Source organism: Physeter macrocephalus, chromosome 1 (assembly GCF_002837175.3).
Source record: "Physeter macrocephalus isolate SW-GA chromosome 1, ASM283717v5, whole genome shotgun sequence".
Lineage (NCBI taxonomy): Eukaryota > Metazoa > Chordata > Mammalia > Artiodactyla > Physeteridae > Physeter > Physeter macrocephalus.
Window position 1 is genome coordinate 61,554,488 of NC_041214.2, and position 25,281 is coordinate 61,579,768.

The following is a 25,281-nucleotide window of genomic DNA, read 5'->3' on the forward strand; positions in this document are numbered from 1 at the left end:
ACACACACACACACACACACACACACACACACACACACACACACACAAAAAAAACCAATGCCTAGGCTCTGCCCTCAGAGTTTCTGATTAAATTAGAGTGGGGTTGGTATTGGGGTCTTTATTTAAAAGTTTCTTCGGTGGCTCTAATGTGCTTCCAGGGCTGAGAAGCTGGTGCCCTCATCAGCCCACACTCCCGAGGCTGCTATCACAATATCTTCTACTCACTTCAGCTCAAATCTGCAGTATGTGTTTAGTTGGGATCATGGATATTAAAGACTTTTTTCTTCATTGTAGAAATGAATGGTGCTCAAAATATGTGAATGACCTGGAAGAAGTCTTGGCCAGGCACCTCCCCCCACCCCCCTGCAGAGAGGACTGGGCACCTGGTGAGCCCATCACCCACTGCAGAAGGCCATGGGCCTCGTCAGGGAAGATTGTCAGGCGCAGGATCTGACCAGACGTTTAGCTGAATTCTGTCCCTAGAATATTATAAGATCTGCATGAGCAAATCCTTTATGCCTCATGGCTGTCTAGAGTGCCTAAAAGGATAGGTATCTGTGACTTCACTGAGACTTCAGAGAAGTTTGATGTCTGTCTCTGCTTACCTCTAAATGTTTGCTTTGCAAATTTGGTCTGAGACTTGATTTCTTTGTAATTTACCATCTGATAGAGAGATGTTGGGGAAAAACATTACGCTTTCCAACACTTCTTTTTTTTTTTTTTGTGGTATGCGGGCCTCCCTCTGTTGTGGCCTCTCCCAGACTTCAGAGAAGTTTGATGTCTGTCTCTGCTTACCTCTAAATGTTTGCTTTGCAAATTTGGTCTGAGACTTGATTTCTTTGTAATTTACCATCTGATAGAGAGATGTTGGGGGAAAACATTACGCTTTCCAACTTCTTTTTTTTTTTTTTGTGGTATGCGGGCCTGCCTCTTGTTGTGCCTCCCCCCTCCGTTGCGGAGCACAGGCTCCGGACGCACAGGCCCAGCGGCATCTGCTGTGGCCTCTCCCGTTGCGGAGCACAGGCTCCGGACGCACAGGCCCAGCGGCATCTGCTGTGGCCTCTCCCGTTGCGGAGCACAGGCTCCGGACGCACAGGCCCAGCGGCATCTGCTGTGGCCTCTCCCGTTGCGGAGCACAGGCTCCGGACGCGCAGGCCCAGCGGCCATGGCTCACGGGCCCAGCCGCTCCGCGGCATGTGGGATCTTCCCAGACCGGGGCGCGAACCCGGTTCCCCTGCATCGGCAGGCGGACGCGCAACCACTGCGCCACCAGGGAAGCCCCCAACTTCTAACTGTTAAAGCAGTAGTTCTCAGTCTTAGCTGTACATTAGAAATGCCTGGGGAAATTTTAAATCCTGATACCCAGACTACAGCCTACTACAATTAATTCAGAGTCTCTGGGAGTGGGATCCAGGTATCACTATTGATACTTTTGAAATTCCTCAGATATGTAGCTAAGGCTGAGAACCTTAGTATTAGAGGCTACTAATATCTGGCAAAAATAATCTAATAATTTTGAACAAATAAATTGGCTTAAATTTATTCAACTCATTAAGTTGAACTCTGTCTTCCCTCACCTGCACATCTGGGCCTGGCTTCCAGCTGAGCAACTGGCTGGATGCTTATTTATACCATGCAGCTGCACATTGCCTTCACCACTGGCCTCTCCGCTTGGAGCCATAAACACCCTTAGAAGATGTATTAGTTATCTACTATTGTGTAACATTTACTCTAAAACCTAAAATGATAAACATTTATTATCTTGTAGTTTGTGTGAGCCAGGCATCTAGGAACGACTTATCTGGGTAGTTCTGGCTCAGGGTTTCTAATGAGGTTACAATCAAGTTGTAATCTGAAGGTTTGACAGGGTCTGGAGGGTCCACTCTAAACTCACTCATGTGGCTGTTGCCAAGAGGCCTCGATTTCTTGCCACATGGGTGTAGGTCTCAACATAAGGCTGTCTGAATACCCTCATAACATGGTAGCTGGCTTCTAAGAGACAGCACAGAGGAAGCTGTGTTGTCTTTTTTGACCAAATCTCTGAGTCACACACCATCAACCCCCTTTAATTTTATTTGCTAGAAGCCAGTAACTAAGTCTAGCCCACGCTCAAGGGAAGGGAAACTAGGCTCCACCTTTTGAAGGAAAACTGTCAGATCTTGTGGACAAATCTTAAAACCACCACAGAAGATAATTAGATAGGGCTAAGGGATTATAAAATGTGTTTACATTGCCTTTATGAAAAAAAAAAAGTCTAATTCCACTAGGATGCATCAACTTAACAGTAATCAGACACCTGCAGAATGCAAAAAACTCTCAGAGTTGAGATCACAGATTTCATGTTTGTTAATGTATTAATGGGCAGCCACGGCAATTGGTTCCCATACCTTAAGTCTTAAGAAGGAGAAGGAACACACCAGACCAAAAGAAGTCATCTCATCTTGCTCAAACCCCTGTTTTACAGTGAATCAGTTCTTTAAGAGACATGTACTTTATGGGGAATGCTATGCATGTTGTTAACAGATAAACAGAAATGACGTTTAATTTCAAGCTCCATTAGTGAGAACAAGGGAATAGTGAGAATGGTGAGAACAAGGTCAGCCAAGATGGTAAAGGACAAAAGTACTTCATTTCCAATCACTTAAAATAGTGTACAAATGCAGCAGCTAGGATAATGTTGAGTGCTTGCCAACTTAAAATAGAAGGGATTATAGGAAAGAACTAGAAAGCCTTGATACCAGAAGATCTCAAAATGCTCTATTTTCTATTGAAATAATTGTTTTTACAGCAAGCATTTGGATCATCTAGACTAGATATCTATAGCCTATAGGCCGAATCTGGCCTGCTGTTTATGTAAATAAAGTTTTATTGGAACACAGCCATGCTCATTCCTTTACACATTTACCCTGGCTGTTTTCACAGTACAGCAGCAAAGCTGAGTAGTTGCAAAAGAGGTTCTATGGCCCACAACACCAAAAGATTTACTATTTGGCCCTTTACAGAAAAAGTTTGCCAATCTTATAGACTCAAGATGGGGATATATGAGCATTATTAACTTCATTACAATAATCCCAAAGCTTTTATGATAGATTCTCTGGGCTTAAAGACAGATCTAAGGGAAAAAATGATGATCAAGAGACTGGCAAAAAGCATGCCATTATTTGTTAAAACTTGCTACATTTAGGGCAATATGACTAAAAGTTAATGAGAGTATTTCCTCTCATCCCATAAGTAAAAATGTAATCTGGAAGTAAGTCAGTACTCTTTAGTATGTAGTTGATAGAAAAGAACCTTAAACTAGTTTCATGAAAAAGAGGGAGAGATATGTATCGGCAAATAAAATTAAAGGGAGTCAGAACCTGGGAATTTGAACACCATTCTTCTCTTTCTTTATGATTCTGTCTCTCTCCCTTTCCCACCTTTCCTGCACTCCCTGCTACACCCCAATCCGGTTCCTCTTTCTCTGTTGCCTTCAGTTTTTCTGCTGCAACTGAGTTTTCTCCATGTCATAAGGAGTGTGACTCCTGGAAGCTCCAAATATATGATTCCTGTCATCACTAGAGCAGCCAAGACAGCATTTCTCTTATCTAACCTCAGTATAGAAATCCCAGAAGATGAAGTACAATGATTGGTTTGGGGCCCACTCCAGTGGTTACAGGGTTAAGCCTTTCTACAGATGAAGAACAGAAGAGGAAATGGTGTGAAGACAAAATGACAAGCAATGGATGGACACAGCCTACTCCATAGTACCAACTGGCCCTGCCGTAATAGTTAGTGACAAGAACCAAGGAAATTCTAAGAGGATATTCCATCTCTTCCTTGGCTTAGGCATGGCTCTTGTAAATCATAATTATTTAATATATTCTGATTTGAAAACCTCTCTAGGTTTCACAACTCCATTTACTTGTTTCTCAAGAAATTCTTTATTCTTCATGCTATACTTGATGCTTCATAGAAGATAGACATACAATGTTACATTTTCCTTTGACCATATCTTTCTCAGGGCAAATAATTCCAATTTCTTTGTTCTTCCTCAAGACTCTATGGCTGAGAGTTCACTCATTTTTGTTTGTTGTTTTTTTTTTTTTTTACTTCTGTAACATTTGTTGTTGGTGGTGGTTGTTTTTTTTTTTTTTGGTGTTATGCGGGCCTGTCACTGTTGTGGCCTCTCCCATTGCAGGGCACAGGCTCCGGACGCGCAGGCTCAGCGGCCATGGCTCACGGGCCCAGCCGCTCCGCGGCATGTGGGATCTTCCCGGACCGGGGCACGAACCCACGTCCCCTGCATCGGCAGGTGGATTCTCAACCACTGCGCCACCAGGGAAGCCCTGTAACATTTGTTTTTGACAAATTTAAAACACATCTTCTTAATATATGAAACTCAGAATGTGACACTGGGTAATGATCCATACAACCCTGGCTATATTTAGAATTAACATTGGAATCAGATTCACCTGGGAAGAAATCCTAGCTCTGTGACTTACGTGTTGTATGATCTTTAAATAATACTCTCATTTCATAGATGAGGGTTATAAGATTTCATTTAGTAAATATTTATTGAAGTGCTTGGGATATCAACAATGAACAAGAGAAATAAGTTCTCCACCTTCACAGAACGCGTATGTCAAGGAGAGTATAGACACATTGATAGGCTATTTCCATGTCCTGTGGGAGGTACTGTGATATGAAACACAGGATGCTATAAGGGGACATAGAAAAGATATTCAGCCTAGACAGGGGTGGGGGTGAAAAGTAGACACTTCCCAGAATTGGTATTAAGGTGGGACCTAAAGCAGTGAGCCAGGGAAAGGAGAGGAGAGTGAATAGTGATTGAACAGTGTTTGGGGGTAGCAAATTTATCATAATACAGGAGAGCATGGTGATTTAAAGGAACTGAACGTTAGTCAAGTATTAGTCAGGAATCTTCAGGTGGTGAGTGGCAGAAATGCATTTCCAATTGGCTCAACTGAAAAAGTAGAATTTACTGGCTCATTAATCAACCTGTGGGTCTACTTGGCTGGCATCAGGGATGGCAAGATATAAAGACTAAAAAAATGTCACAGTTCTCTTCATCTCTGCCCCTGACTTTTGCTTGTCTTTGCAGGTGAGGTTTATTCTCTACTTCTGTAATTATTTTCTCCACACAACTGAGAAAATAGATACCAAGTGATGTGAATTTACAAACGGTAGCTTTGCTATTGAAAAGGAAGGAGAGGTGCTATTTTCCATTTGCTCCAGGCTGCAAAAATGTCAGTAATTGTGCAGGGTCTGAGATTTACCTTACAAGCTAACAAGTTAGCCTGCCACAGTTACATGGATGCTGGTAGAAGACTCTAGACTGCTGGCTCAAAGACATGTAATTCTCATGGCACAGCGGGGCAACGTGAGCTTACTGTTCACATCAGTCCCCCCTTGGTCCCCTAGCATCATGGGGACGATGTGGAGCACCCCAGGTAGATGTTGCACCCACAGTGGGCTTGTGTCACCCCTAAGGATCTCTGATCTTAAGAAACTTTCTATCTTAGAGAGGGACTGCTAGCAAACCTGCTCAAATTTCACCCTGCGGGGAGACATTATCTTTATTATTCTAGCCAGGGAACAAAAATGTCCTCTGACCCTATCTCTAATGTCTGGCTGTTTGATAGGCAAATATCCTTGAAAAGATAGTCCAGGATAAAAGCTGTCACAGGATGTGTAGAAACACCACGGAGAATTGCCCTCCAACCAAAATCCCAGGGAAGGAATTGAATTGGTGTGTCTTGGGTCATGTGCCCATCTTGGATCAAGCACTTTGTCCCAGGATATGGGGTGATATTATTGGCCCTGGTCAAAATCAACTTCCCACCCAAAGACAGGAGTCAAGGTCGGTTACTAAGACATTGGTGCTTGACAAAGATGAGTCGTATTTATTATGATTCAGAATTAGAGTGCAAATTGTAAGGCTGAAGAAGTAAGATGGGTTATGAAGAACTATGTAGTCATATTAAGGAGTTTGGAACTTTTCCTATGTGCAATAGGGATTTATTAAATAATTTTATAATGGGGTAGTGTTAGTGTTATCTTTAGAAATATCACACTAGCACAGATTTTAGGGATAGGAGAGGGTAAATGAGGAGACAAGTTAGGGGACTATTACAATAGTCCAGGTAATAGATAACAAAGACCTGAGCCAGGACAGTAGGGATGAAAAAAATGGACAAATGTAAAGATATTTTGGTAGCATCAATAGGGAGAGAAGACAGAATCAAGGACAAATTTTGCTTCTGTTTTGGGAAACTTAAGTGAATTGAGATTCAGAACCTAGAAAGAGAAGTAAGTTTTAGGAAGGAAAGAAGGCAAATTCAACTTTGAAAATTATAAATTTAAGGTAGGACGGGTCATAGAAAGCTAGGTTGAGGAGATGGATTGGGAGACATGTCCAAGACATGAGAGAGAAGTAGGCTAGATAGAGAAAAGGCTCCAGGACAAAAGCTGAAAAACACTGATATTTAAGGGGCAGGCAGAAGAAGAGATACCTGGAAAAAAAAAAAAAAAAAAAAGTTGGGAAAGAGTAGCCAGGATGGTTAGAAGAAAACTAAGAATAGATAGTAGAAGGGAAGCCAAAAGAAGATAATTCAGGAGTAGAAATTGACCTCTTTTTTTTTTTAATGCTGTGCAACATGCCATACAACAATGTACCGCAAGGTAATGAGAATTAAAAACAAAACAAAAAACTCAAAGCTTCAGGAAATCAAAATTCTTTGGTTGTAAGATAAGAAAGGAATTCCATCAAACTTAAAGGAGCACTGAGGGGATAAAGTGGGTCCTTTTTTCACATTTCTCACACTAGGAAGGCATTCAGTAAGTGTCCATCATTTTCCTTTATAACAGTGAGTCACTGTGACCTCCACGTGGCTCAGATTATACTCTTACTCCTAGATCTTACTCAATCACTCATAAATATCCAGTCATTACATCTGTACTAATATAGCATTTTTGTGCTCCACTGTACTTGGCCTTAAAAAAAGTATGTTTTTTTCCCTTCTGATTATGTCACTGGTACCAAATCCTTTGACATACAGGTTGCACCAAAAGTCATAGATTAATTGGCAAGGTAAATACAAGTGACATTTTATTTCTGCTCATCTCATTAATGTAGATCAGTTCTGGGTGATGAGTTCTCTTCCACACATTACGTTAAACAGCCCTATAACTTGGTGCCATACAGAGTAGAATGGTTTGCGATTGTTCTGTTTGCCTTCCCAGGGAGGATTCAGTAGTTTTTTTGTTTATTTTGTGTGTTGCACATGACACTCTCTTACATTTCTCTTTTTTCTTCCTCCAGAACTAGCTCAGATAAAATAAAAATTCTTAGCTCTTCCTTTAGAAAAGGGGGGGAAAAAAACTCATGTGCCAATCCAAGTCAAGAAAGATTGGGAAAGGCATTTTATAATTCATTAATATACATTGGTTCCTCTTAAAATTTTTTCCTTTTATGAAAAAGAACTGAATAATGTTACAGGATCAGAAACTAATAAAAAATCACATACGTTCAAAGATTTATCACTTGCTTTTTATAGCTTTATTGACTATTACCAAGTTTCAAATAATTAAATACTGCAATTGGGACATTAAAAATACAAACTAATTTACCAAAATAATTGTATTCTGAATATTATGTACAATATTATACATTTTACATTACATAAAGGGTTTTTATACATAAAGGTAAGATTTGATTCATGATTACCGAAAACCCAAAATACATTTGAATAAAACATTCCTATGCATACATACATAATCACTCAACTGGGATAATCAAAACCATACATGAGTGTGGTTATTAAAAAATAAAATTACATTCATATGATAATGGTAGAAATTGAAATGTTTTTATTGATTTGAAAGTACTATTATAAAACCACACACATAAGAATGATATAACCTAACTCTATTTCATTAAAAATCTTTATACTGGAGACTGCAATATGTCTCTATCCCATGGGAAATTTTTGATTTTTAATATTTTTATTTTAAGGGACTTGTATAATTCGTAATCATTAAAAGTCTATCCATGGGCATAAAGCAGACCCAATCCCAGCACAGAGAAAAGCAGACCCAATCCCAGCACATGAGGGTCAACCATACCACCATGTGTATTTCACCATATAGTTTTTGAAAAATACCCTATTCAGTTGTACAATTTGATATGTCTTCATATTCATGCTTGTCATCAGTGATTACATACAGAGGCACAGAGCTCACAGGGGAAATATATATTACTGTAGAGAATTAGATACTAAAACAAAGCTATCACCGGGTGACTACAGGAAAAAAAGGGGTGCTCACGTGGAAAACGCCACCCATACACACTAAATTAGTTATTAAACAAGGTGTCAGTCCTTCAAAAAGGTTAATACGCTGATGTGTCATACCTTGTTTGAATCCTGAAATATCTAAGTCCAGAATACTGTCAAGTGAGTTTTAGTTCTATCTCACATTTAAATTTAATTCTTCTCAAGAGGAAGAGCTGTGATTTTAAGTAAAGCCAAACATTTTTTCTAACTGATCTGAAAAGCCTGAAAAAAATGTCTTTATAACAAAAACGTCTTTCTAACTGTATGTCACTCTGTCCATGAATCTTATCCTAGAGATACACAGACTGGTGAAAATTCTATCAGAACTATGCATAAGAACCTCAGAAAGGCAGCAATTAGTAAACTGGCCATTCTCCTTAATGTCTGTACAGCATTTTTCAGTATTCTCTATCCTGCATTTCATCAAAGGCAAACAACAGAATGCTTGGAACGTAGAAGACAGAGAAGGAACAAGTTGAAACATATACAAAATCAATGTCTTCTCCAACATCACATAATCTATGAAAAATGAGACTCAGAGCCTAAGGTCTGCTTTATTGTTTTTCTTCTCGTTCCTGTTTTGCTTGAATATAAAAAGAAGCTCTAACCTAGGTTAACAAAATATATTCATATAAATGTATGAGCATTTCTAATACAAAAGTTAAAAAAAAAAGTCTAAATTCTTAATTTTTGTAGTTAAATATCCTAGAGTTCAGTAGGCAGATTTATTTTTGAGCAGCTTGAAAAGAATCCGTGGGCTGAGCTCCGTCTGTGAAATCGGACACGGCTACATTTCAGCTCTTTGCCGAGATTTCTCAGCGGCAGCGGCTCCATCCTCCTCCTCCTCCTCTTCTTCCTCGTAGTGCTCCTCTCGGCCTTTGGGGTGGTTGTCATCTCGAACTTCTTGCTCTTCTCCATCATTGTTTTTCTCATCGGCCTTGAAGTTAAAAAGAATAAAAGGAAAACTAAGAGAGCGGGCGCAGAGTTAGTGGTATAAATAACTCCCTCTAAAAAAGACACCCCAAAAAACCAGTATGAAGTTATTCATTTTTGGAGAAAGAAAGCAAGTGAAGAAAAATGTTCCAACAGGTGAGAGTGCTACAGTCTTTTCTAATCTTCACGTTGTCACAAATTTTCCTAGCTCTAGGTTGGCCTGTTAAACTCTACGGCACCTTAGATGTACCCACTGGTATCTTTCCAACTATACATACGTATCTCCCGTACTTGCGCGCACAGGCACACAAGCGCAATAGAAATAGGTAGATCCTACGCGTACATTTTCATCATTTTCACCATAGGTCTCTTCAGCATTATGCTCCAATTCCCTTTTTTTCTCCTCAGTCAAATCTTCCTGAACCTAAAACAAACCAGAGACATAAGGTGACACCTTGATCATTTCAACAGTTGCAACAACATGTTTTGATTTCCCAAAAGTTCATTCAAAGCAGCAGAGACAAAATCAAACTAAAAATAAATTTCAAGAGAAAGAGATTTGACTGGTCTATTAGCCATGAAGAAATGTATAATACACCTACCACAAAAAAATCAATGTGATTCAGAATCTAGGACTTTTGTGTTTTGAGTTTCTGATTTGTTTAACACTCCAAGTATAACACCTGAAGAAATTCACCTTATAAAATTAAATGGGAGAACTGTTAGAAATCTGAAGGCTCTGACAGAATGTAAATTCTTGCAAAGACAGGAACCATCTGTCTTACTCAACTAACTGCCTTCAATGCCAAGATGCATACTTGGCACACTGCAATTGCTTAATAAATATTGTTGAATGAATGAGTCAATGAATGAATCAATGAATCAATGCAAAAAATAGCTGCTCTGTAAAGGCACAGAAATCAGGCACCACTACCTATATATAGTGTAGTAGAAAACCGAGGAAAACCTGTGTATATACGTTTCTATAATTAAGAATAAACTCCTCTGGCTAAAATATCTAAAACACAGAATACAATCATTTCAATTTCTTCATAAAATAGTTATTAAGCTACCTCAAATCCCTACATCTCTTTAGTGTTCTAACACATTTCTGTTTTAAGTAGTTTTCTTCATGTATGCTACTACTATTATGTGTCATTGATTTTGATTGTTTTTTTTCAAAATGCAAATCAAAGAAAGCATCTAAATATTTTTGCTAAATAATCTCTATGTAATGATCACATTCCACACAAATAGAGGGTAAAATATTTTCTAACTTATCTATTCTGAAAACGATACATAGGCCAAAAGGTTTAAGTCATTTGAATACATTTCAAAAAATCGCTGACTTCCAATTAAGCATAATGCAGTGTCCAGGTACCAGAAAGAACCCTGATCTCTCTGAGGAGAGTGGCATAAAAGTAAGTCTTCTTGAATAACACACAAAATTACCTAATTTTGGGGGGCGGAGTGTATGTGTGATAAATATCCCAGAAACGGGCAAGGCAAGGAAAGTATGCAGGTGTTATAATTAAGGCACGACTAATTAAGGGCTGCCTCAAGGTGTCCAGCCCAGGTTCAGCAGGATGAACTGCAACCCACCAGACTCACCTTGGAGGGACCCTGGCCTGTTAGGAGCTTACCAAGATGACCCTTCAAAGGTGCCCTAACAGAGCCCAGCCTTCAAGAACCTCTTCTAACCAGTCAATTGTTGGCTGGACTCTCAGCCCCTACAGCACGCTGGCACCAAATAAATACATTGTGGGGACAGGTGTAGAGTATACTTTGTATTCATGTGTCCTGGCAGAGCAAGCTATAAAGAAGACACCTCTGTCTTACCTGCAGTTTCTATCAGTGGCCAATGACATCTCTTCTGCCCTTAGTCATGGAATCTCATCACAGCATTTCCCAGGACATTGTAACGAAAACAGTGAAGCACTTATTTCAGACTATATTAAGGTCTCACTAACTGAAAATTGCTGAAGTGTCCCCAGTCAATTTCAGTGAACAGACATGTCTTCTACAGCCTTAATAATGAAAATATACTAGTGAACACTAAACATGCTTTAGTTGGGGTTGGGAGGGAACTGCCTTGAAACCGTGGTATGGTGAAAACAACGAGTGTTGGCAAACTTTTGCTGCAAAGGGCCAGAGAGTTAATATCCAGACTTTCTTGGCCATAAGGTCTCTAGCAACTACCCAACTCTAGTGCAGCAGCAGCCTTAGACAACATGTACACAAAAAGGCATGGCTTGTGTTCCAATAAGGCTTCACTTATAAAATAGGCCCAGGCCTGCAGTCTGCCAACCCCCTAACGCAGACCATGGAGTCAGGCAGACCTGTGTTAAAACCTTCACTCCTCAACTCTCTGGGTTGGATGAACAATAAGGCCATTTGTTTTTACTGTGAAGATTTTCAAGCACACACAAATAAAGACAATAATTCAATAAACTTACAGCCATCACCAAGGCTCAAAGGTTACCTCAATGTTGCCACACTTGCATCACCTATCACTTTTCTTTATTTTCTGATGAATTATTCTTAAAATTCTAGATATCATGTAATTTCACCCCTACTCATCTCGGAGTGTATTTCTAAACACACTGGACTTTTCTTATATAACCATAATGCCATTATCACGTCTGATAAATAATTCCATGGTATCATCTAATGTCTAGTCCTTACTTACATTTTCCTGATTGTCTTAAATATGTCTATTTATAGTTGGTTTGTTCTAATCATGATCCAAACAAAGGCCACAACTAACACCAGTTCTGCTCCCCTCTTTTTCCCTTAATGCTATCTTGAATTGTTGTCCAGTAAAATGACCCACATTCTGGATTTATTTGCTTCTTTAAGGTATCGCTTAACTCATTTTTTTAGCCTCCACATTTCTTATAAAAGGAAGTTAGCTTAAAGGCTTGAATGAATTCAGATTCAATTTGCAAAACAAGGACTTTTCAGAGGTGATGCTGTAGATTTCATATGTTCATCACATCAGGAGGCATATAATGCTTGTCCCATTTTTAGTGAAGCTAAGGTTGGCCAGTGAGCTCAGAGAGCTACAGCCTGATCCCTCTATGGTAAAATCCCCTGACCTCCATCCATCTGGTGATATCATCCATTGATGACTGCTCTTAAATCAACTGTTTTAATTAGGGGTTACAAAACTGGTGACTTTCTAATTCCATCATTCCTTCTGTATTGACTAACTTCTATAAAGAAAAACTTGCCCATATCAGCTATTTAGTTACTATACTTAGTATACTTAATCATGGTAGCTTTTAAAAGCAGACCTGGGTAGGGTCTAATCATGGTTCTAACAATAACAAGCTGTGTGACCTCTGAAAACTTACCTAACCTCTCTGAAGCTCAAATGTCTTATCTGTCAAAGAAAGGGTTAGATAAAAAGCAGTGATTTTTAATTTTCTCTGTGTGTGTGTGTGTGTGTGTGTGTGCACGTGCGTGTGGGGGGGGGACGGGTAGGGGGAGTCATGGACCCTTTTAACACTTTGGTTAGGAAGTCTTTAGTAAATGGGCAGAGGTATACATAATTTTGCATGGAAGTTTCAGGAGGTTCAGACTTCCCAAAGTCTAGCTACAGACCTGACCTGTCGTAGGCCTGCTTCTCTAAACAGTGTGCTCCTAAAACATCAGCATCAGCTGGGGGGCTTGTGAAAAACTCCAACTCCTACACCCCACACAGATAGGATCAAAATCTCCAAGGGTAAGGTCTGATCCAGGAATCTGTATTTTTTTACAGACTTTCCAAGGTGATTCTTAGCCACAGCAAAGCCTGAGAGCCATTCGCTTGAGTGACAATGAATGTCTCTGGCTAGAGAGATAAACACCTGTTTATGAGTTCTGTCTTCTCTTCTCTTGGGATCTACTGTAGGAAATTTAGGTTGTTGACCAGTTGTCAATATAATCTGAGGTGGGAACCACTGATTTAAGTTACTTTTTAATTTAGGGATTGCACAAATGAAAATTTTGTAGATTTTCAAATTTATAAATGTACCTTTTCTATTCTAGTAGTATATTCTTCATGTTTGGGGCAAAAGTAATTCACATCCATCTTAAAGGCACTGCTGAAATGGGACAAAGTGATATGGAGTTTCTCATTTTAAAATATGCTTACACTAATAACCAGAAGCCAAACGTGACTCTTTTACAATGTAGACACGCCAATTATGTCTTCCACACTTGACCCTCTTTATTATCCTGCTAAAGCCGACGCAAACATTTTGTTAAATATCTCCCTACACCGCTCCTCATTACTCATTACTGAAATCTAGTGTTTTAGGCATTTTAGAAATGGTTCCTATGTGATGTGGCAAAGTTTGATAAATAGCGAAAACTCAACAAGATAAAACAGATCTTCTGAATCTGAAATGGGCTTTGGCTAGCTACCCAGTCCCCGTATGTATTCGCGCCTTTCTCTGATGCATCAAAGATGTTACGGGATGAGCCAGGAACCAGAAGGCTGCACCTTAAGTAGTCAAGAATCCTGGAATCCAAAGAAGTGGATGGGATGTGACAATGGAAGGGCCTTCCAACAATGACCATATGGTGGTGAACACCCCTGGCTTGCCAGCGAATGTTTAATAGGAGAGTTTCTGCTATCTGGACAGCTTCTTGATGTGGTGATTCACAGGCTGACATACCACTAAAGGGAGCTAGGTAACCCTGTACCTGCTCTTACGTAAGTGTTCAGATCAATCTGTTTTCAGTTAGATGGGAGAAACTGAGCACTTGGGTTTTTCAAAGAGGTCATTTAGTCTCTCTATATTTTTAAACATTTAAATAATTTTAAAGCACACATAGTACTTTTTGGCAATGTCATAGTTTGTCTCGTTTGCTCATAAGGATATAAAAAAATCTGTAAAGTAAGCAACATGAGGATGGGCTCACCATATGAATGTCTTTCACTCTAAGGATCCCAAACAGTAAACAATGAATGCGTGTTAATAGCCATCAGTCTTTATGTCTCAGAAGGATAACACTGTTGCACTCAGATAAGAGAAGGCAGGGAGAATGCACACTTGTTTTGGGTCCTCTACTCTCAGAGTTCAATCAGTCTGATGGGCTGTACCTCTGAACAGGTATAACCCTGGCAAGATGCAACTCCTCCCTAGGAGCAAATGTGACAGAAGTCAGGCTGACTGTGGGCTGGAAGGGAGGGGACCCGACGGCAGCAATGGGCCTTACATCCCAGGGGTCAGCTGGGGCAGTGGAAGACTCTGAGGCTTAAGGAAGATAAGAATGATGCAAATCACACAGCGTTTTACGGTTTTCAGTGCTCACACACACAGCACTTGTAAACAACATGCTATGTGTTCTCACGTATTGCATCCCTCTTTGTTTTTCTTATTTTGCTGCAGTCTGCTGAGAACTTCGTCTCTGTCACTAGTCCTTGCCTGGTATGTGGAAGTGCTTCTCCCTCCTCAAGGGAATAGCTGAGAACAATGGAAAGAGGTGGGAAAATCCAATAACTAATCACCACAGGAACTACCGGAAAAATATAACGCAGCCTGAGCAAGGGGCGCTTAGGGGGCAGAGGGGAAAGGTACCCAGGGAAGAAGAGAGGCACGCTGGGCTTCTGCTGAGAGCTCACAGGGCAACCACCCTAAATGAGAGGGCGTGGCGACCTGGAGCCTCTGTGCGAGGGTTAGGAAGTGGGGACGGGGTGCCACAGCTAGGAGCTCTGGGCAGGAAACTAGGGGTCAGGCGCAGGGAGGGGGAAGGGCTCCAGTCAGTCAGCCCACCTGAGGGACGAGGGACGGCGGCCTGGGGAGCAGCTGCCCGGCGTCGGGCACCAGGCTCTACCTGGTCACCATCCTCCTTCCCTCCCGCCTCTCTGCCTTTGTTTTCTTTCTATCTTTGGTCCCGCTTGGATCCCAGGATTTCTCTCTCCACCTTACCTGATAGAATATAGAAGTTAAAAAAAAAAAAAAATCAGTAAATACTGATTAAAATTTTATGTTTACCCTTCTGAATTTTTAAAAAGGAGCCAAGGTGAATCTCTTCTCTTTTGATCTCCCAAAGATTCCTGGCATCTGACATAATGAAACAAAGTAATATTAGTCTAGACATCCTGTTACAAGAGAGGTCCAGATGAATATCTTTCTCTTGCCAAATGTCTTAATATTCAAGGCTGCTGGGTTCTCTAACGCTCTCTTCTGATAACACAGCTCAGGGGCTTCATTAGGATGAACAGCAGGATGAGAAAAAGGAGAGAGAATAAGAAGATAAAGCCAGGTAGATTGCACGTGACTAGAGGTGTATGTTGCCAATGACAGCAAAGAATGATGTTCTTTTCTGTTTTCCCGGTATAAACACAAATTTCAGCATCAGCTCTGAAAAGCTGATAAATGCAATCTAAATGAGACGGCAGACCTAGTCAAGGGAACCATGCCCGTGAGTGTAGCAGCTCGTGACTTCTGAGCGGGCTCTCAGGGGTTGGGGGGGCTTGTTCAGGCTGCCATTTGTCCATCCTCTCCTGCCGTTCCCCTTAGGGTCAGAGCCACACATCTGCAAGAGGCCTGGCTGAGAGGTGCCTCTGAACCAGGGCTTTAATCTGCTGCTCCATTTGCTGGTCCAGAGAGAGACTGAGGTTGGGGCCTTGGCCTCATTCGTATCATATTCCCGAGAACGGAGCTTCAGTGGTCCACACAGTACCCCGCCGTGACTAACCAGCTACAACCAACAGCGTTCATCAGTCAATTACATGATTGTGGCACCAAGATAGATAGATGCTCTATAAACCTAATTAACAATGATATGCCAGAGGTTTACAATAAAAAGCAAACTAAAATGAAATGTTAAGAAATTCCACCCAAGTGCATTTTACTCAACAGAGCTCCTTACATATTTTTCCTCTTCTTCTTTGTTAAACTTGATTAAGATGCTAAATTCTTAGAAGGGCAGAGGCTAAAAGGAGAGGCTATAAAATTTTTTAAGTGTCTGGAGGGTGTCAAGTGTATTCTGATAGACACCATGGGGTGCCCCTGTGACACAGGCACTGTGTCCATGTCTACAGGGAAAGTCTCTGGGGTTAGTCCAGACCCTCAGTGTGCAGAGCTTTGCTCTTCTTTCTTGTGAGGGAAATAGACAGGAGAAAATATTCTTACAAAGATCACATAAACCTAAGTCTGCCATTTCTGGAAGGCCAAGTGTCTTCTCAATTCAAAATTTCTAGGGAAAACCAGAGAGGAGGATTTTATCACCCCATTTTTGTTATCTTCTAACCAAATGTCTCCACGGCCTTGGTCCATTTCCCCTCGAAACCACCCTTCCTTTTCCAGCCTACGGCTCTCTGAACCTTTCTACAGAAGCCCTCGCGGCCGAGGTTTGTTTCAGGTGAGCGTGAGGCCCCAAACGGTCTGGCCTCCTGCCCTCCCCCTTCCTACCTCCTCTTCCCCCTCTTCCTGGTACTGGTCATCCACATTGTCCTCCTGCTGGTCTGGATTTCCTGCCATCTGTTGAAACAAAAGGGGAGGCTCAGGTTACTGAACACTGGAGATGGGTTGTACAGTCTTCTGGGACAAAGAACAGGCAGGCCACCATGAACAGTACACTTTCAATGCATCAGTGGCCAGGAAATGATGACTAACCATTCCCAACACAAAGCCCAGGATGCCCATCACCCGCTCCCTCTGAGGGTGGGCATTTCACATGATGACCCCCCCAAAAAACCCAAAGAGGTGAACCTCCTGTCCATGAGGTTATGGCTACCCTTTTGCGTAAAACCAGGCATTTGTTAAAATACCCGAGTTAAAACCACCCTCCATCGTGGCATCCGCTTACCACCAAATGCTCCTCCATTTCTGCATTCCCTTGCTTTTGGTGACTTTGTTTCTGCTCTTCATTTTCATCTGGCAGGTTTTCTTCCCTCACTTGCCCGGCTTCCTCAAATTCATCCTCCCCTTGATTATTAGGGTCGTCTGCTGGGTTTATATCCTCTACAGCTGCCCTCTGTAAAATTTTAATGAAAAGCAACCACCACTTCAAATTCCAGGATCAAGTTTAATTTCATTTGAAAGGCCACACACTGGCAGAAAATGAAATTGTCCTTCACCAGATTGTTCAGACCTATCCTTGCCAAGACTCACAAGTATTCATCCCACTGTCAAAAGATAAAGCCTCTGCTTTATTTGTCAGAGACTGATGCATCAGAATTAAGTTCACATAGCATTTCTTTCCTGCAAGCGATTCCAAAATAGTTCTCAAAACTCTAATATCACAAGTAGTATGAACATAAATAGATGACAAGAAAAACAGTTAATGAAAGCCAAAGGACCAAGTAGGAGAAATAATTAAAATAAGAGATTTAGATAGGCAAATAGTAACTTCTTTCACTGGTATGTTGATTTTTTGACAGACGAGTTACTGTTTGCAAAACAGCTGTTACATGTAAATGAGTGAAAAGCAGTTGAGGAGAGAGGAAGCCCGCACCAGAAAGGACCCAAGAAGAGGGCCCACGAGGAGACAAGAGGAGGCTAATTCACAAGCAGACAATCACGTTCTAGTGTGGATCACATTTCTTTATAATGAACACTACCGTGAAGCTGAGAGAGGCTGCACTGGCCAGAGACAGGAGAAAAGGGACTGGGCTAACCCAGCCTCCGGCAATAGATTTTGAAAACTACCTCCCCTCCCCGCCCCACCTCTCAAGTAGTAGTTCTGTTATTGTATTCAATGAATGCCCTTCACATTATCAACTTTAGAATTATCTGGATGTCCCACTTATGCTCCCAAAGCACCTTTCAAAATAATACATGCCCTCATAAAGATTCAGATTTTAGAGCCTGAGCCGGGCAGAAATGGCGATGCTTGCAAGAGCTTCCCTGATCACACCAGGGTCATCAATAGGGCACTTCACTGAAGCAGCAAATGCTTCCCAGAGACGGTGAAGCCTCAGAGTGAGATTTAGTCTCCAGACCACGAAATTCTACTTCAATTCACCTCAGAGCCTTGAACATGTACAAGAGCTCACTGCAGTCTCAGCTGATGTATTATCTGCACATCCCTGGCTATATACTTTGTTCAAGAGCAAAATGACACTTTTCTTGGGAATACAGAGAGTGACAAATCATAACCTTCACACTAAACTCCAATTACTCCACAATCTTGTTATATGGATCACGTTTTGTATGTTATCAATAAACTGTGTGGAAATATAGGAAAAATGTAACACATTTTCTTCAGAAAAAAAGTACAAGATGTCTTTTGCAAAAGTACGTGAAAACGTACACATTAGTTCCAACTCTAACCAAGTAGTAAAAAAGGTTAAATAGGCATGGTTGTTACATTCAAAAAATAGTTAGATGATCAATTAAATCTCAGTAAAGCTGGACAAAGATGTTTTTACTTTAAAAATAAATGAATTAAGTATGAGACAAAGAGAGGGACAAGCAGGCTAATAATTTCTAATTAAGAGAAAGCATGGGGGCTTCCCTGGTGGCGCAGTGGTTGCGCGTCCGCCTGCCGATGCAGGGGAACCGGGTTCGCGCCCCGGTCTGGGAGGATCCCACATGCCGCGGAGCGGCTGGGCCCGTGAGCCATGGCCGCTGGGCCTGCGCGTCCGGAGCCTGTGCTCCGCAACGGGAGAGGCCGCAACAGAGGGAGGCCCGCGTACCACAAAAAAAAAAAAAAAAAAAAAAAAAGAGAAAGCATGGTAGAAAGGTTTCCCAGTGTGTTATCTAGAGCAAGTCAACTGATGAAAGGAGAGTAAAGGATTATGCAGTCAGGTAAGCAATCGAAACACACAGCATTTCTCAAAGTCAGTGACTGGAATACCCACCCTTCCTCTGTCCCCTCCATCGCTCTCAGGATGCTCTCAGGCGTTTGCACACTCGCTTTCTTGCTCTCTCATGGACACTCTCTTGCTCTTTCACATCCTCTGGCTCTCTCACACTCTCCTGCTATCTATAGCTCTTGCTGTTTCCTGAAAATATTTCAGGGCTAGGGTTCCCTGGAGCATACTCTGAGAAATGCCAATTCAGGGGCTGGTGGGTAAATGTGTTCTGCCACCTCTCAGTGCAAGTTATGTGCAAAAGCTGTTTCCATCAGGGTGGCTTCAAGCATCTATCAGGAAGACCTTCTCAATGTTTATCAAGGAAGAATATGGACAGGGCCCATAGGATAGCACAGACTGAATTTTATTAACATGGTGGTGAATTTCCTAGCAAAAGATGACAGGAGAGCTAGGATTTTACACTGTGAAAATCACCTACACATAAGCATAAGGACACACTCATTTGCAGGCAAGGCCAAGGCCCCAGACCACCCAACTGAATTGGGAGTCTTGGTCCTTTTTGAGTAAACAAAAAGAACATTTCTGGTTACTATATCTCTATCTGCTAATATTCTAATTTTTCTATAGCATCATGGTGTCCGGGAAATTTCTTTCATTTCTCAAACCTCACATTCTTATCTGTGTATTTATTAAAATAGTCACTGGACTATTGGGAGATTACAGAGAGTCACATGACACACATTCACACCCTAGCAGACTGCTCAACATGCTCCATAGTGGTTAATCTCCTTTCTCTGGCTCTCTCTCCAACTCCCACAGTTGCTTTTTTTTTTTTTTTTCATCTTTCAGAACTACTACATATTTCAATGCCTCTTTTTTGCTTTTCTATTTTAATTTGACTAATCTAAAAGTCCCCAGAGGGAAACTCCTTGGATGTTTTCCCAGAGCAACCTTTAACCCATTCTCATCACACACACACACACCCCCCATGGTTTACAGTTAACAACATTGCTCATATCATATAATTGTGTAAGCCACCTTCCTTCTGTGCTGATGAAATAACAGACATATCTGGAGCCAGAGTCACGGTGTCAGGTAAACCTTCACGTTTCCTTTCTGCCTTTTGAGTTCCCAAGTGTCACGACCGGAAGAGAGGACACTTACATCTGCCTCGGATTCTGGGTCAGCCTCGTGGGGCCCTTGTTCTTGAAGCTCATGTCCATTCTCTGGGTCTTCTTCTGCCTCGTCTTGGTGCTGGTTGTCTCTCTCATAGGCTAGCAAATCAAAGGAACTAATATCAGCCCAAACAAACAGACAGGATTCTTCCTTTCAAAGCAAAGCAAAGTCACCAGCGGGCTTTCCTGCAGACCACTTCACCCACTCTCTCCTCCTGCTAGGTTAGCCCAACATAAGGTCACCTTCCTTTAGGTTCAGCTTTTCTGGAAAAGTTATGCCCTTTCCCCAGGCCTTGTGTCTACAGAGATAGTGTGAAAAGGCCTTGTGTCTACAGAGACAGTGTGGGTAAGTGACACCATTCTAACTCTCCAAAAACAAATGTTTACAACAAAAGCGGCATTTCCCCCCCATTATGCCATAAACAACGATCAAAACTTTCTTGATAAAATAAAGCCCAGTCAATTGGACATCATTAAAATTATCAACTAATTTTTGGTAATGTCAGAGAAAATGGCAAGGCACTGAAAAAAGAAACTGATGCTATTTCAGGAAATGAAAGAAATAACAACCCCATTTGTGGAGGGAGCTAAAGAAACAAATTCAGCCCGTTGTCCTGTGTTCTCTGAGGTGGCGGTAATGACGATGCCACAAGCATTGCGTGTTTATACTCACACACACATTTACTTGCTACGTTTTGAAAAAAATTATTTCAATTAAGAGAATTTATTGATAGATAAGAGCACACAAAGAGAGGAACAAATAAATTCTTTCGGTAAGATGCAAGAGGAAAGTTAAACTATAGGGAGAGTATTCGGCCTGTAGAAAATAAAGATGCAGGTAACTTTCCATCAGGTTTCAAGTGCACCAAGGGATCCATTAAATAAAAGAGAGAACAAATGGTTCTCTAGTCTTACTGATAATGGAACAAAAAAGCTTAAAGTGCTGCATGGGGGGACATAAGGAAAACAACTTCTTGACTATAAGGGCTATAAAATATCAGAACAGGCTGTAGAGGGAGTTTGGGTAATCACCTTCCTTTAGATTCTTTAGGCAAGGATACAGAGCTAAGTGTTAGTGTTGCCAGGGAAACGGTTACTGTCTAGTCCTATTAATCACAGTAAGCGGTATTTGAGAGATGACACATAGATGCGCACTGCAAATGAAAGCTACTATTGACTTAATTTGAAAAACTTTCAAGGCAATAATCTAAACACCTCCAAGGTAAGAAGAAAATGTAGAAGTTTTCCAAAGCATAACAGTCCTATGACAATGTGTTAGAAATAAGTATTTAGCATACAAAAAGCTTAAACTACCATTTCCTCTCTAAAATGTCAGAGAACAAACAGATTATCTTGCATGATTTAGGCTACCCATGTGAACTGTTTGGGAGGATTAAGAAAAGCATACCACCAACAACAAAAGACAGATGGTACTAAGTACAGGTATCCTCCACTTTTTGAAAGTTCGTTTTATGTCACTTCACTTTTACGAAAGACCTACATTAGTACCTGTTTTGGGTAACCGAAAGAATTCGGAAGAGGATTTCCAATTTTACGGAATAAGGTGAAAAGCAAAAATAGCGACTAGTGTTGGTTCTGCAGCGAGAGAGAGAGTCTCGTGGAGACAGTGCACACCCAGAGCAGAGCAGCGAGAGTGGCAACATCGAGCTCCTTCCCCAGGACCTACACTCAGCTCAGCGGCTCAGCATCAGCCCCCAGAGCTCTGAACTGTGCCTGTGAGCATCTGTGCTTTACCTCGATTTATTCTGTGTGTCCTTTAGCAAGATGTGTCCTATGGTAATTGCTTCTTTGCTTTACACCATTTCAGTTTACAAAAGGTTTCACAGGAATGCTCTCCTTTTAGAGAGCGGGAGAAACATGTATGCAGATACACATATAACTCTGAGTTGATATTATATATTACCAAGCAGTTTTATTAAAACATTCATCATCTAAGAAGCTCACCACCTCCTTCCTCTTCCTGGATGCCCTGGTCCTCTGCTCCCTGAACAATATCATTATCTACAGCATCATAACGAGCTTGCTGCCTGCAAGGGAAACAAACAATCATCACCTCAGGGACACAAATTAAGTAGCACAGTTTGACATAAGTCATTTATCTTTAAAGAGAGTTATCAATGAATTTTTCGACACTTTTTTAAACGCCATAAAAATATTTCTTACACTTATCCAATTAGGTTTAAGAAAGATTCCATATAACACTTTCAAAACATGCCTTATAAAAGATAAAATACCTTTCAAATGATAAAATAAAATGAAGTTAGCACAAAACCTGATAGGTTATTTTGAGACATACACTGTCATTTTTAAGCGGGGAAAAAAAATGTTGATTACTCTGAAAATTAAATGTTTGGAATGTAATTTTCAGGTAGTGGTTCTGCCTCAGCTACACGGGCAATAGGAGCCCTTCAGGTTCACGGGTAACAAATACAGGAAGCCGTCTTTATCCTGCTTGTGAACGCAAGAGGCGGGCTGCCTAGGCCCATCAGGAGGCTACCGTGTCTGGTCTGGGCGCTGCGGCCGACCCTCGGCGAGCACAGCCTGCCTCTGCTGGGCCGTCTCCCTGGCGAGGAGCTGTGACTGGTGCTGCTGCAGCAAGGGTCCCTGCAGCCTCTGCTGGGGCAGGGCCTCCTGGTGCTCCTTCGGCCGCTGGACCTCTTCCACCCGCCGCGCTGCCAGCCTCTGCTGCTCCAGCGGCTCCTCATACGGCGACTGGAATTTGGCGACCGGCTTGCCTGAAGGATACACCTGGGGGACAGAGAGTCGGTGCAGAGCAAGAGCTGTCAGGTCCCCTGGGTCCTCCCTTCGTCCGTTTCACGCGACACACGCAGAGGGCGGGGCTGGCTTATGAACACCTATCTGTCAGGTCAACTCTCATAATGGTCCAAAGCCACCCGCGGCTGGACTCCACTCCTGTTTCCCAACGCTCTGAATCACCCTTGGCTTCTTTCAGCAACTGGTCTTCTCCATTTGTTGGCATTAAGGCAGATTTTTAATGTGCTCCCTCTCAAATGGAGGAGGATGCAACAGAAGAAATGTTTCAACCCTAATTAAATTTATGCTCAGAAGGCTCTGGTATATGTGGGCACGTAATAACCTCAGACTAAATGGGGCACTTTGTGAGCTGAGGCTGAGGCTAAGGCTTTTCCATGAAGCGCTAAAGACCTAGGGAAGCTAATTAACTCTCGCAATGCATATACTAATCTCAGGCTAAGCGGAGCCAAAACAAGTCAAATTTCAGATTAGGGTGGAAAAGCAGAGAACCGTTTTTCTTCAAAGAAACCAAAAATGGATGAGAAGAGAGAACTTTCTGATTAAAGGAAAACCTGATACAGAAATTCTTCAACTCTGCTTCCATTAAGCCGCCTACCACTCCCTCCTCCACCACCCCCGCAACGAATACAAGTCCACACAGTTCTCACCAAAGGAAAGAGGGTGCATGGTTGAGGGAAATTAAACCTAGTGGGGAATTACCTTTGAGGAAAGCTATGAAGGACCCAAGACTGGGAGAGAGGCTTCTTCCTGCCACCTTTGCAACAATTTAAGAGTGCACCTGCAGGGGCCTTCACACCTTCCCAGCCAAAGCCTCTAGCGGCTTGAAGTCTTGGAAAGTTTGAGGCCAAACAAAGCTTCAGAGCTATAAATAAAAGGTGACCAGCATCCACGTAAGGGCCAGGTAGCCTACCGTCAGGTATCACCTTCGAGGTTGTGTAAGGAAGGTACACCTGGCTGCATTCAGGGTTGCTTTCAGTTCTTTTAAAGTATCATTTATAATAATAATGGATGTTTTTATGAGTCTTACTTATGTGAGAGGGGAGAGTGCTCAGTGGTGGAGCCTGAGCAGAGACTGGTTAAACACACTCACTCACCTAGTGGCATGTCCTTAAGTCAGCTTTCTGATGACTTGCTAACCACCCTGAAGGTGAGCGTGCAAAAGCCAACACAGGATGACAGTAAGTGAACAGGGAGAAAAGTACCCTTGATCACAGAGAATGAGTCACTTCTCGGCCTCAAGATGCCCACGGGACTCGAGCACAGACTGGAAGGTGCGGGATGAGGTGCCCATCTACTCTCCTACTCTGTTAAAGGGGTGTGGCTGAGTCTCTCTCACTGCGCACTCTTGACAAAGACAATACCTACACACATGCACAGCACCTTCTCTTTTCCCCAACCGTCTTCCTGGGATAAGGCAGCTATGCTACTAACCTCACAATAGAACATTTAAATATATACATATAACATTTAGCAAGATCACCCCAATTTTATTTTATAGACTGTTAAACATGAGGGCTTTTTCCTTAACACAGCTGACCCTTGAACAGCGTGGGAGGTTGGGGCGCTGACCCTCCATGCAGTGGAGAATCTTCTTATAACTTTCAGTCGGCCCCCTGTGTATAGGGTTCCTCCACAGCCTCCCTATAGGGGCTCCTCTGGGCAGTTCCCCACGTGCAGGTTCTACTAACCACGGATCTTGTAGTGTTTACTACTGAAAACATCCTGGTATAAGTGGACCCGTGAGGTTCAAACCTGCCCTGCTCAAGGGTCAACCGCATGTAGAAACAAGGGCGCACCCCTTACCCCAGCCAGCGGGCTGGGTGACCTCGTACCTCAGCACGAGCCTGCCCCTCCAGAAGCTCGGCTTCCTTTTGTTCACGCCGTTCCGTCCACTCCCGGTCCTGCTGCTCCTCCGGCGACGGGTCGTGCTCCTCCTCGAGGTGCTCAGCCTGCCCGACCTGCTCCATTGCCTCCTCTTCCAGGGCCCTCCTGTGCTCCTCCTCCACCTGCCGCCCCTCGGGCTCCCTGCGTCCCGCTTCTTGCCGGGTCAGGTCTGCGGGAGCCTGGAATTCTGCCTCCTTCTGGGTGGGAGGGTACGGTGTTGTCTCCTCCGTTCTTCCAGGGACTGCTTCGTGGTTCTGCCACACTTCGCTATTTCGAGACACCTAGGCCAAGCACATCACTGGAAATGACACTCTTCTATTTCGAAAGTAGTGATAGAATCTCTTTATTACCATGTCTACGGGGTTACAACATAAGCAAAATCCTGGAGTCTAGAAATAGA

The 25,281-nt window shown here is 42.2% G+C and overlaps 1 protein-coding gene and 1 long non-coding RNA gene across 3 annotated transcripts in view; one reads left to right on the forward strand and one right to left on the reverse strand.

Annotated features, from left to right (window-relative positions):
- Window positions 1-25,281, forward strand: part of LOC114486464 (uncharacterized) — a 30,217-nt gene that overhangs the window by 2,566 nt on the left and 2,370 nt on the right. Inside the window, exons 2-3 of one of the 2 annotated variants that reach the window (XR_008616760.1) lie at window positions 14,651-14,744; window positions 15,785-16,672. This is a non-coding gene — a long non-coding RNA (uncharacterized lncRNA). Of the gene's footprint in view, window positions 1-14,650; window positions 14,745-15,784; window positions 16,673-25,281 lie in introns of those variants that run through there. The other variant, XR_003680245.1, reaches the window with a different exon arrangement.
- GOLIM4 (golgi integral membrane protein 4) overlaps window positions 7,616-25,281 on the reverse strand; it is an 85,129-nt gene continuing 67,463 nt past the window's right edge. Inside the window, exons 9-16 of the mRNA XM_024124229.3 lie at window positions 24,830-25,162; window positions 22,720-22,970; window positions 22,170-22,249; window positions 20,191-20,300; window positions 17,076-17,243; window positions 16,679-16,747; window positions 9,613-9,693; window positions 7,616-9,273 (exon numbers count right to left, since the gene is read on the reverse strand). Of these exons, the coding sequence (XP_023979997.1) occupies window positions 9,124-9,273; window positions 9,613-9,693; window positions 16,679-16,747; window positions 17,076-17,243; window positions 20,191-20,300; window positions 22,170-22,249; window positions 22,720-22,970; window positions 24,830-25,162 (1,242 nt within the window). The 3' untranslated portion in view covers window positions 7,616-9,123. The remainder of the gene's footprint in view (window positions 9,274-9,612; window positions 9,694-16,678; window positions 16,748-17,075; window positions 17,244-20,190; window positions 20,301-22,169; window positions 22,250-22,719; window positions 22,971-24,829; window positions 25,163-25,281) is intronic.